The 12672-nt window shown below is 52.5% G+C and overlaps 1 protein-coding gene across 1 annotated transcript; it reads left to right on the forward strand.

The window, feature by feature from the left end:
- Positions 1 to 1144: 1144 nt before the first annotated feature.
- On the forward strand, positions 1145 to 4973 carry SPACA3 (sperm acrosome associated 3; the record flags this gene model as incomplete). The annotated part of the gene is made up of 4 exons (XM_082679899.1): positions 1145 to 1331; positions 2098 to 2256; positions 2674 to 2752; positions 4907 to 4973. 4 exons carry the CDS (start codon positions 1145 to 1147, stop codon positions 4971 to 4973), a joined length of 492 nt encoding a protein of 163 aa, XP_082536025.1.
- Positions 4974 to 12672: the final 7699 nt, after the last annotated feature.

The raw sequence follows: 12672 nt of genomic DNA on the forward strand, positions 1-12672 counted from the left end.
GCCTTTCTTTTCTCATTCATCCTTTCAACAATCCGATGAGGCAGGTGTTATTAATTACCTCACGTTATAGAGGAAGAAGATGGTGCTGGGAAAGTGTCCACATCAGAGACGTTATGCGTAGGGGCGGGCTTCCCGCTGAGACGAGGCTTCCTGCAAAGCCCACCCTTGTCTTGTCATCCTTGGGCTCGGGGCCACCCAGTTGTAGGGACAGCCACTCCCGAGGTTGTGTTTCGTTTTTGGAATCTATGAAGGTTGGGGGGCCGAGGTCGTGAGAGACATGGAGAGGTAGGTCACACGTGGCTGGGGAGAGATAGAAGTGGAATAGAGACACTTCTCTATTCTGAGACAGAGTGGAGGCCAAGGTCATACCCAGGTGCAAATGTCCTTCATGATGTTGGGGACAGGCCTGCAGAGCCAGTGATGAGAGGCGTGGAGGGCACACTGAACCGGGCGAGGTGAGCCTCGAGGGAGGCCGGGCTTTAACAAGGTGATGGTTTAGATGGGGTGGCGGACGTGGAGGAGAGTTTCAGCATCGCCCTGGGCGGCCTGTGTGTGGGAGAGAGAGCATCCTCTGCCTGAGAGGCTGCAGGGTGGCAGTGTCCTAGGGGGAGACCTGGCTTCAGTGCAGGCCAGGACGGGGAGGCTCAGTGCTAGAAGAGAGCTTCGTGGCATCTGGGCTGAGGGATTGACTTACACAGATGCCACTGCTCGGCTGTCCCCTCCGGGAGCATCTGCTTGTGGCCAAACCCCGGTGGGACTTTGGAGTCACATAAACTTTGACCTCAGTCCAAACTTTGTCCCTTCTGAGTTGTGAAGTCCTGGGATTCAGGATTCCGTGATGCCTGGCAAGTAGTATGGAGCTCAGAATACGTTTGTCCTCTCCCCGCTTCCCCTCCTCTCTCAGCTGCCGGGACAGGGGGTTACAAAGCAGGATTGGAGGGAAAGAGGCTGGCCTCGGGGAACCCTCTTCTGGCTCTTGGTGGTACGGCTGAGGCCCCATCAGGGCTGCAGGGGAGCAGGTTGGCACTTCCCAGGTACACTCAGGCCCTGTTTCCCTTCTTCTTCCAGGGGCACCCTTCTGTGAGCTGCCTGTCAAAGCCCAGCTTGGAGCCAGGGCGGCGGGGTCTCCAGCCCTGCCGCCCGCATGGAAGGTGGGAGCTGGTCTCCCAGAAGGTGGCCGTGCCTGCCTGGGATGACGTCGCTGGCCTTGGCGTCTCTGCTCAGCTGCCTGCTCACCTCCGGCCAGGCCGAGGTCTACAGTCGCTGTGAGCTGGCCAGAATGCTGCAGGATTTCGGCCTGGATGGCTTCCGGGGATACAGCCTGGCGGACTGTGAGGACTGCCCTCCCTTCCTCCCTCTTCCTCCCTCAAGGGCTGTGGCCTTGGGAGCCTCTGTTCTCCTTTGTCAAACAAGGATCCCATGAGCTGAGAGGTAGAGAACACCTGGCACTGGGGTGATACACAGCAGGCAGACGACAGGCAGCCACAGCAGAACGACCTCTTCATTTTCTCCCCCGCTGGTAAAGCCGGGAGCCACAGGAAAAGAATGGTGTCCTACCCTAATCTGAATTGTGGTCACGAGGGTCAGACATTCCCGGTGAAGTTTAGGGCGAGCTGAGCAAAGCAGTATATACCAAACTTTTCAAGCTGGTGGCAGTTTCGAGAAGCTATGAAGTCCAGCCACACCCGGACTCATTTCTTCTCTAGATCTAGCCCTCTCTCTAGGTTCCCCCTGTGCCTTCCTGATCATGTCTCTAAAGAGCGAGCTCTTGTTCGTTCACCCCACAGCATTTCTTGGGTCCTGCTATGTGCGGACAGTGAGACCGTGGGAAGGTTGCTAGCCTAGGTGTCGGGACGCCTGAGGTCGGGTCCCGACTCCTGCTCTTCGGTAGCTCTGTGTGACCTTGAGTCAGTCACTTTGCCCCTCCGAGAGCTTCAATGGATTCATTCGTCAAGGAGGTGGGAGGGCGTCTGCCCTGACTGCCTGGAAGCAGGAGTTGAGGCTCGGAGGAGGTGACCTGTGGAGTCTGCCCCATGAGCCCTCTGGTCTGGGTTGGCCTCCGTCCGACCCGCAGGCCTGTGTCTCCGCCCTGTGCAGGGGTCTGTCTTGCTTACTTCGCAAGTGGCTTCAACACAGCTGCCGTGGACCACGAAGCCGATGGAAGTACCAACAATGGCATCTTCCAGATCAACAGCCGGAAGTGGTGCAAAAATCTCAACCCCAAAGTCCCAAACATGTGCCAGATGTACTGCTCCGGTAGGCTGGGCCTGGGCCCGGGGCTGGCTGGGGCCGGGCTCTGCACTGGCCATTGCTTCTTCCCCAGCCTTGTGTGTTCCTCCTGCCTTATGTTTGAGTGGGGACCCCCGCTGCCTGCTGGGTCTACCAAGGAGGGCGGGATGGGGCGAGCGATGAGGATGGATCCTCCATGAATATAATTTGGGGTCCCAGATGGGACACTGTCCTGAGAGCTGTGGCAAGGGAGGGGGGATGGCTTCTGATGGGGGGAAGTGATAGGGTAAGCCCTGTGCTTCCAGGGCGGTTGAGGGACAGGGTTGAATTTAGGATGGAGGAGGGTGTGTACGTGTGTGAGAAAGACAGAGAGATGGAGACAGACTCTGGCTATCCAGCTCCAGCCCCTGCTCCCTCATCGTGTTTCTCTGCCTCCCTCCCCAGACTTGTTGAATCCTAACCTCAAGGATACTGTTATCTGTGCCATGAAGATAGTTCAGGATCCCCAGGGTCTGGGCACCTGGTAAGTAATGTAGGTTGGAGGCCCCTGCAAGGAGACGTGGCCAGGACCACAGTAGGGAACTAACCTTCTCTGAGTGTCCTCCTTACCCCAGGCGCCATTCCATGGCCTCACAATCCAATCTGCACGGCCGCTTTCGGTGGTGGCGGAGCTCACTACCACTGATGTATTTACAGACAGCGCACTGAATTTTAGGGAGGATAAGCAAGTCACTGGAGGTCACGGAGCCAAGCCTGGCTCCTCCAAGACCTGCCTATGTCGGGATGCCTGCCTACAAGTTCACTAGTCCAGGGTCTAGGAACTTTGTTTCTTAACTGTGGCATCTTTGTCCAGTACAACAGATCAAAGAGGTTCCCTGCTTGAAGCGTGGGTGGGTGCCCTGGAACCGCACCCTATCAGCCTTCCCTTTACTCACCTCCTTCCCACAAGATGGCCTTTGGAGCCATCCTCATAGGCAAGGGAGTTGGATGAGCATCCGATGGGGCGCTGGACTATATCTTTGGAGCCCCTGAAGCAGCAGGCCTACAGCTTCCCAGCCTCTTCCCATGGGAGCTTCTCTACAGAGAGTCTCCAACCTCCCTTTACTCCCCTATCTGGATAGCAGCAGGGGTAAAATCCCTCCAGGTGGCCAGAACCCAGGGCAGATGTGATAGTGACGAGGCTGCTGGGGTAATTAGGAAAGTATCAAATGTCAGTCCATGAGCAGAAGGAAGCGAGACAGACTAGAGGCAGGGGGGCTAGTTGGGAAGCCTCTGCAGGAGTCTAAATGAGAGACAGAGGGTGTGGACTCAGACAGTTATATGAGTGATGGACAGGAGAGGGGTGAGGGGTAAGGGGCTGTGGAGAAGGAACAGGGACGCGTGATATATGGCCAGTGAGCGAGAGGAGGAGGTGAAAAGGACCATGAACGTAGAGAAGGTCCAAGGTGGGCCTTGACAATGGCCACAGCTTTGGAGACGTGTTGATTTGAGAACCGTTGAAGCCCCAGGAGCTGAATCTGGAATGAGGCAGGCTCAGCAGGATAGAATGCACATCTATAAAATCAGGAAGGGTGAATGCAGGCTCAGGTAGGAACCCAAGGGCTTGAGGCCTTGGGGACATTACCCTGGGATGGAAGAAACAGGTTCTTTTGGGTTAAATCGAAGAACAACTCTCTTGTACGCTGGGAGTAAATTTGTGGCATGTATAACCTCTGAGAGGCGGCTGAGACTAATAGGAAGTGGTTCTAGAATGTAGGAAGGGTGCTGTTTATTCCCTCCACATGCACACCTGAAAACTCATCTGTGCCAGGCTCTGTGCTGGGTGCTGGGCTTCAGGCAAGACCCAGTTCTTTGCCCTCAAGCGTCTCAACAATCAAGGTCCTTTAGGGGCCCTCCTTGCCATTGGGCTCTCTGACATTGACATCATAGAGGACCCTAGTTATCCAAGTTTGGAACCCCTGGGAACTTGGGACCCCCAGGAGCCAGGATCTTGCTTAACTTCCTCAAGATGCTAGCATGACACTGGAACAAGATAATGGTCCTAAAAGAGCCTATAAACTATAGTTACTGGCAACCGAAAGATCCAGATTGGCAGCCAAAGAGAACTGGGTGTAGGTGCATTTCTGTCATTTACAAGCTGTGGACTTTGGGCAAGTAACTCTGCATCTTAGTCTCAGCTTTTCATTTGGAACATAGGGAACATAGTATCTGCCCAATCTACCTCATAGGGCTGCTGGGGGGCATGGCAGACAAATGGGTGATGGGTGTGGCAGTGCTATGTACACTGTAAAGGGCTGTACACATGTACGGTGGCATCACTGTCGGCAGAAACAACATGGTGTAGGAAGCGAGCATTGAATTGGGGCTGTGGACCCCAGTCTTTGCCACTGACTTCTGGGTGAACCTGAGCAAGTTACTCTGTTGTCTCCATTGGTAAAATACGGAGGCTAGACAGGTAACTTTTTAAGGGCCATTCTCTCTCTTCTTTTTTTTTTTAACTTCTTTTAGGGGGTTCTTTGCTAGTTAACACAGCTGACTTGTCTCTCTTCCCCTTGCTAGCCCCTTTCCTCACCTCACTTCTGGTTTAGAGCCCACGCCTCCATCCTTTTCTTCTCTGAGCAAAGACTGAAGACTGCAGCTGATTTGGTCTCTCCTCTTCCCCATCTTCCATCCTCAGGGAGGTCTGGAGGCATCACTGCCAGGGCGAGGACCTCAGTGACTGGGTGGATGGCTGTGAATTGTAGGATTCTCTCTGGATGGACAGCCATGCGTAACACCTTGGGAGATGTGGTTTGGTTCCTGACCCAGGCCTGGGGAGACAAGCCAACTAATAAAGTATAGTTTAATATATAAGAGTGGTTCTCAGCTGTCACTGTGCGTCCAGGTGGCGTGTTGGAACCAGAAGCATCTCAGGGTTTCCTCACTATCCGCCTGGGCTGGGGTTCAGCTGGACTTCAAAAAGCCTACCACGGGAGGTTTGCCTCCACTCCTGGAGGCCTGGGGAGGGGGGGTGTCAGTGCCCGTGTTGCCCACACCTGGCAGAGTTTCCTACATGAACCTCCTGAATGTATGATGGATGCATGAACGACGCCTCGTGAATGAACGGTAGGCACTCAGCTAACGTCTGTAGAACTAGCGAGTGAATGGGCCCCAATACCTTCGGGGTATCAGCTGTCAGACCCCAGGCTTCTCTCTGGATGGAGCCGCAGCCCCTCCCGAGCTCTCTCCCTCTCAGGGGGGCCGCTCTGGCTGCTTCTCCTCCAAGTCCCACTCACCTCGCACTTGGCCATATCTTGGAGCAGTGGGGGGTTTGGTGCAATTCGGGAAGAGCTGGCTTAATGGGGTTTCTCCTTTATCCTGGCTGCCCGACCTTGGGAAGGTCACTCCACCTCTCGCGGGCAAATTCCTCACGGACAAGAGGAGCTAATACAGGCCAGCTTGCAATATCGTATTGATATCAATTACATAATACAGAGCAGGGAGGCACCTGGTACAGGGCGTGGCACAGAGTAGGGGGGACTTAAGAAACACTGGCCTCTTGTCTGGTTTCCCTGAGCTCTGGGGGCGCCAAGTCCCAGCCCACCTGGTGGGCACACGTCCTGCCTGTCCTGGTGACCAGGGCTTCCTTGGGAGGTCTGCACCAATGTCCTCGTCACTGTTTGCTGAGAATGAGGAAGAGGAGAGGAGAAGGTGTGGGAGGAAAGAGCAGAAGAGGCACGGGGATGGTTTGGATAAAGTGGCAGAAATTTCTATGGGAAGTGGGGAGAATTAAGTGAAGTTCTGGGACTTTTTAAAATTCAAGTCACTAATAAGGACCCACTGTATAGCACAGGGAACTCTACTCAATACTCTGTAATGACTTATATGGGTAAAGAATCCCCCCCAAAAGTGGATATATGTATAACGGATTCACTTTGCTGTACACCTGAAACCAACACAACATTGTAAATCAACTATATTCCAATTAAAAATGTTAAAAAAAGAAAAGGAAAAAAAAAGTCCTGGTCACCTCATTCTTGGACTAGTTTGGCTCCAGGAGACTAATTGCAAATGGACTTTATCTTTTGTGCTATGGGTGGGGCGAATGCCCCAGGGGATAATTAGCTTGCTAAGGTGCTGCTCCTTCTCTACCTGCAAATACAGGTGAGGGGGCCAGAGGCTCCTGGCAGCTGAGCGAGGCTCTGCAGTGTGCTTCTCCTGGGCTGAGGTCCCTGTGCTCTGCCTGTGAGATCCACACCCTCAGCTGGATGTGGCTGGCTTTTTTCACTCTGAGCGCTGGCCTGAAGCTTGCTAGAGTGGGAAACTACGGGAAACTGGCCCAATCAGATGGGATCCAGCACTCACCGGACACCTCTATTGCAAACTGAGCACAAGCCTCTATTCTATGTGGCCAGGAATCCTTCTAACACTTCAATGGAGCCACTCTTGATGGAGTCGGCATGTAGGATAGGACTTCATCATCTCCGAACTGCCACGTGTCAGGCATCTCACCAGCACTTTCCATGGTTTATCTCACCACCCTCGCAGCATCCCCAGGGGGGTAGAGGTGGTCATCCCCATTTTTCAGGAGAAAACTGAGCCCCAGACGAGCTCTAGAACTTGCCCAAGGTAACACAGTTGGTGGAGCTGGGATTTGGATGGGGCTGTTGAACTCCAAAGGCTGTGCTTTGTCCTCAGCATGTCCCAGCCTCCATAGCTGGACCAGCCCTTGGACTCTCAGTCGGCTGGACCCCTGGGGTGGAAAGGCACAGTGAATGCAGGGCGGTGGAGAGACAGCCCAGTTCTATCCAGCAAGCATCTGTCCTTCCTCAGACACTTCACGTTCTCCTCTGTCTCCAAGCCTTTGCTCAGGTATCTCCTCTGCAGACCTGCCTCCCTGGCAACTTCCACCCACCTCTCAAGGCTTCAGCCGGAACCTACTAATGCCTCAGCCCGGCAGACAGCCCTGGTGCCTCTTCTCCAATGAGTGTGCATGCCAGATGCATCTCTGCTTTACGTCTCTCTGCTCAGGTTCTTGTGTGCGTGTCTGCTGCCTACCTCTGCCTGCCTAGACTCTGAGCTCCCTGAGATTGTGTCCTCTTGATACGTGAGCCACGCAGAAAATGCTCATGGGGTGAGGAAGCCCGGATGGAGACCCCCAGCTGGTGCTGAGAAGTCTTCCAGCTGTTTCTTGTCCCTCCTCCCTGTAAGGCAGGTTGAACTGACGATGCTTTGGTGCCCTCCAATCACTTTCTCTTGGACTTACTATAACTTAGATAAAATTCCTTTTGAAAAGAAGCCACAAAGTCTGAATTACACTAAAGACAAACTGCCCACGATGGTGCTAAGTTAGCCAAATGTGCCACTGCCTTCGGAAGCAGGTGGTGTGGAGAGTAGTTTTAAGGAGTCAGGACATCCAAATTCCCCATGCCAAGGCATCGCTCACGGCCATTATCACGGGGTGTTTTTTTTTTTTGCGGTACGCGGGCCTCTCACTGTTGTGGCCTCTCCCGTTGCGGAGCACAGGCTCCGGACGCGCAGGCTCAGCGGCCATGGCTCACGGGCCCAGCCGCTCCGCGGCATGTGGGATCTTCCCGGACCGGGGCAAGAACCCGTGCCCCCTGCATCGGCAGGCGGACTCTCAACCACTGCGCCACCAGGGAAGCCCTTTTTTTTTTTTTAAACAAAAAGCGCTATTACAGTCTTGCTCAAAAACAAATGAGACGTCGACAGGGGTGCGTGTCTAGGGGCTCAACGGCGTACGGAGACCGTGCGCGTGCGTTTCCTGCATACAGTGGACGCAGTGGTCACATTCCTGAAGAACCAGGCCACAGCGATGTTTGTAGAGCGACGCTACAGTTGCTTTCTATGTATGCAGGTCTCCTCGGCGCTCGTAATCACCACGTGCATAAAGTAATCCCAGAGGTTCTCTGTTCATACTGATTTTCTGCTCGTTCATTCATTTTGCCCTCTGTGAGAACTTGCTAGCACACAAGCTGCAGCAGGTGCCAAAGGTTTAAAAAATTATAGGAGAAAAACCTTGACATTGATCAAACCCAATCTATCCTTTTTCCTGCCTGTAAATTGAAAAATGACAGAGTATCATTTAGGGGAAGAAATGTTCGTTGCTCTAGTGGTACTCTCCTCCTGCAGTTCTTCTGGGGGAATGTTTAGCACTTTCTAGACCAGGGGTGCATCCCTAGGGGATCACAGATGGGCTTCTGGGGTCCATAACCCTCCTAAAATTGTATGCAAAATTTTATGTACATCTATGGGGACACGTGCATTATTTTTTCTGGGGAGAGAGTTCATAGTTTTCACCTTAGTTTTAATCCAAGCAAGATTTAGAATCAATGTTTTACAGGAAGAAAAGAGGAAAGAAGAAAAGATAGAAAGTGTACGCCTCGGCTCGTTTAATCCTCATAACTACCCTGACACCTAGGTATCATTATCTCCGTTACACAGATGGGAAACAGAGGCTCTGAGGAGTAAACGGAATATTTGCTTGGATACCTGACACTCATTCTCAATTTAGACTCATAGACCATTAGAGTTGGGATGCACTGAAGGGATTATTCGTCCATTTCCCACCCCTCCCCTCTTATAGAGGGGGAAACTGAGGCCCAGAGAAGTGAAATACATTTTCCAAAGTTATACGGTTAGTTTACAGCAGAAACAGGTTAGAAATTCAATCTTTTGACTCTGTCCAAAGCTTTTGCCAACTATTGCTTTATTCTTGCAAACCCGGTAAGCGTAGGTTTCATGGACTGTTAAATCGAATTAGTAAGACACCCTCCCCTTTCCACCCATCCTCAGGCTGGGCTGGTTCCCACTGACCTGTTTCATGGTCACCAGGGACCTTGCGGCCCCAAACATACTCAGCCTATGAGCCTTGGGAACACACAGACGCATGCGCAAAACGATTCTACGTGCTAGGAATCCCAAAGAAATTAGGTAGATGCATCAACCCTTGGCTTGGGAAATACGGTCCTAGACCCTTGGAGAGCAGAGGAAGGAGCTGAAAGACTTCAGCCATGATACAGCCTTCAACCTGCTGCCCTGGCCCTTCATCCTTTGGCACCTGCCTGCCTCTCTGTGGTCCTTTTGGACACTTTCCCCTTTCCTTTCTTTGCTTGGCTCCCCTGGACTTTCGTGCAGTCCCAGGACTGTGCCTCTCCTCCAGCACTCCCCCGTCCCACCCCACCCCCCGGCTTTGCATATGCTGCTCTATCGCTCTCCTTCCGCTGCAAAATTCAGATCCGTCTCTCAGGGTCATCGGTTTACTTGTCAGTGTCCCCTGCTCAGATGATAAATTCCTTGAGGGCAAGTGCCCGGCGCACAATAGACCATCAATAAATGGAGAACCCGTGTTCTTCACGTGTTTCCCCTTCCCGCATTGCCCTGCTCCCCTCCCAGCTATGCCAAGAAGCTTGTTCTATGCAGCGCGGGGTCTGCCCTGGCTGTGGGTGGACCAGGTCTGGCAGCCCACACCCCCGGAGAAGTAAACTCTTTGCTTCTCTGTAACGGGGGAGCTTTCTGGTTTTTTTTTTTTTTTTTTTGCGGTACGCGGGCCTCTCACCGTTGGGGCCCCTCCCGTTGCGGAGCACAGGCTCAGCGGCCATGGCTCACGGGCCCAGCCACTCCGCGGCATGTGGGATCTTCCCGGACCGGGGCACGAACCCGCATCCCCTGCGTCGGCAGGCGGACTCCCAACCACTGCGCCACCAGGGCTCCCCACGGGGGAGCTTTCTGGAGGCGCTTTCTGGAGGCCTCTTGCCTCTGCTCCGAGTTTAGGTCTCAGAATCGAATTGAAATCTCTGAGCTTGTGGAGGAGGCGGTCCCAGGTTCTTCCTTGCGTCTCAGGCTCAGGCTGGCTGAGCTGAGCTTCACCTGAGGGAACCGTTACCACGAAGATCACACCTGTGGGCGGGGCCTGCCCTACCTTCCTCCCTCCCAGCTCACCACGAACCTAGCCAGAGACCCTCTGTGGACCCTTGGTCACTAGGTGTGCTCCTGGTTGAGACTGTTACGAAAATAGCTCCCAGCTGGAGAGAGGAAAATAACCCTGACCTCTCTCTGCCCAAAACAACAGGAAAAAACAGCATTTAAGCAGCAGCTGGCTCAGTCCCTGGCAAGGCTACTCACAGAAATGCTTATTCCTTTCGCCTAACTGCAGCAGACTCCACCCATTCTGAGATCATGTGCCATTATTTGGTTGATCGATCAATTGATTGGTTGACGTGACGCTTTGAGGTCACTGATGATTCATCCTTGGGCTTTGTTGGGCTTGTGATCGGTCCAAACTCGCGGCCATCATGTCATCATTTGGGTGACTCTTGAAAATGTGACAATTCCCAGGTCTCCTCTGTCTGCCAAACCTCTCCAGTAAAGAAATCATTTCTCCATTAAAGGAATGATTGCACACAAGGCTACTTGTTTGAAATACTGCTACTAAAAAATACCACCACTCCCAAGAACTTAGGCTTCCAACTATGTCTTTGCTCAACAACCGGTTAATTATAATCAGTAGCTGGGTATTGATTTATTCTCTCGAATTTCCTGTCTTGTTTTCTTTAAACAGGTTCAGTTTGTAGACCTGCTCCCAGATGAGCAAAGCCAGAATCCCCAAATCGGAAGGGGCACATACAGAAGCCTGAAGCAATCCAAACCTGTGAGGACAGGCTTCACTCCACCCCAAGTTGATCTGAAGTTTTTGTTTGTTTGTTTGTTTGTTTCAAAGGAAGCCAGGAAGCTAATGAAGCAGTTCAAATAGCAATTTAAGTTACAGATTTAAAAAAATGTATGAAACTGTTAAACTGGAACGAGGCAGAAGCATCCAACAGACTCCCAACTCACTGAATAGACGTTTAATTTGGACTCTATCCCTGATGGGAGCAGTCTGAAGACATTTCCTGTTCTTCTATATCCTATAGTCTAGGCACCAGAAGGCCACTTTCCAGCCTGACGTAATGAGGAGTGAACTTCTCTCAGGAGAAAGACTTCCATGCCCTGGCAAAGTTTGGAAAAATGATCACACTCGGTCCTTCTTGCTTGAAGTGGGCCTACAGATGGAATTGTGAGCCTGGGAGCTTGGGAGTGTAGTTTGGGCACCGCTGCTAACTCACTGTGTGATGCTAGGCAAGTCTCTGCCCTCCCTGTTTGGGTCCGCTCATTTGGAAAATGAGGGTAAGTAGATTATGTGGTCCAAAGGGCTCTTGGTAGGCAGAATAACGGCCCCCAAAGAGGTCCACCTCCCAAGGCCTGGAACCTGTGAATATGTTGCTTTACATGGCAAAAGAGACTTTGAAGATGTGATTAGTTGACAACCTTGAAATAGGAGGGTTATCCTGGATTGTTGGCTGCGCCTAATCTAATCTAATCTAATGAATCTAATTGAGTCCTTTAAAAATGGAAGAGGCCAGCAGGAGAGGATCTGAGTTAGAGGGAGGTGTGACTACAGGAGAAGGTCATTGTCTTTGTGAAGTAAGGACTCAACCCATCATTCCTGTCTTTGAAAGAGGAAGAGGCCACAAGCCAAGGAACGTGGGTAGCCTGTAGAAGGTGGAAAAGGTGAGGAAATGGTTTCTCCTCTAGAGGCTCCAGAAAGGAAGGCAGCCCTGCTGACACCTAGATTTTAAACCAGTGAGACCCATGTCTGATTCTTGGCCTCCTGAACTGTAAGATAATACATCTGTGTTGTTTTAAGCCACTAAGTTTGTCATTTTGTAGCGGCAGAGATAGAACACGTAAACAAGGACACTTCCAGAAGCTGTGCACCCTGTTTCTAAAAATTAAAACCCAGCTTTGCTAACAGCCCTGGGCAGCCCTAGCTGAGAGGATGCCTGGGAGGAGCCATCAGAGGGATGCTGTGTCCCAGCTGCCTCTTGGAGCCTGGTGACTGCAAGCTCCCGGCCCCGGCGTGGTGTGTGTGGCTGGTGTGACTTGTCCCACTGGCAGGGGGAGTAGTACTGTCATAGCACCTCGAGTCTGAAGAGGCCTCTGGGGATCATCTGTGAAGACACAGGTAAGGTATTTTCTTCATACTCAGATGGAGGGAACTGAGCCCAGAGAGGTGCATGATCTCATCCATCAGTTCCTTGTGTTGAGAGAGAGAGAGAGAGAGAGAGAGAGAGAGATTGGATAGCGAAGCAGGGATCAGACTGCCTGGTCTAGCCAGTGCTTTCCGTGCACTTGTGCATGAGGAGGGAGGTACAAACCGTATTAGGTCTTTCTTGTGGCTCTGGGGATGACTTTGAGTTGGGAGTGGTGGGGGGAAGTAAGGGGAAGTAAAAGGTTAGACCACAGGAACTGGTCCTGCGGAATTAGGGGGGGCTTGAAAGGGCATGCCCCACCCCCAGCAGAGGGCACCCCCCCCCTCCTCTCCCACATGGACGTGCTCTCAGGAGTCGTGGGGAGCGAGGCAGAAGTAGGTCAGTCTGATGGGGGTGAGGAGGTGGGCTGCAG

The sequence above is a fragment of the Grampus griseus genome (genome assembly GCF_964374135.1).
Source record: "Grampus griseus genome assembly, chromosome: 20".
In the NCBI taxonomy this organism is placed as follows: Eukaryota; Metazoa; Chordata; class Mammalia; order Artiodactyla; family Delphinidae; genus Grampus; species Grampus griseus.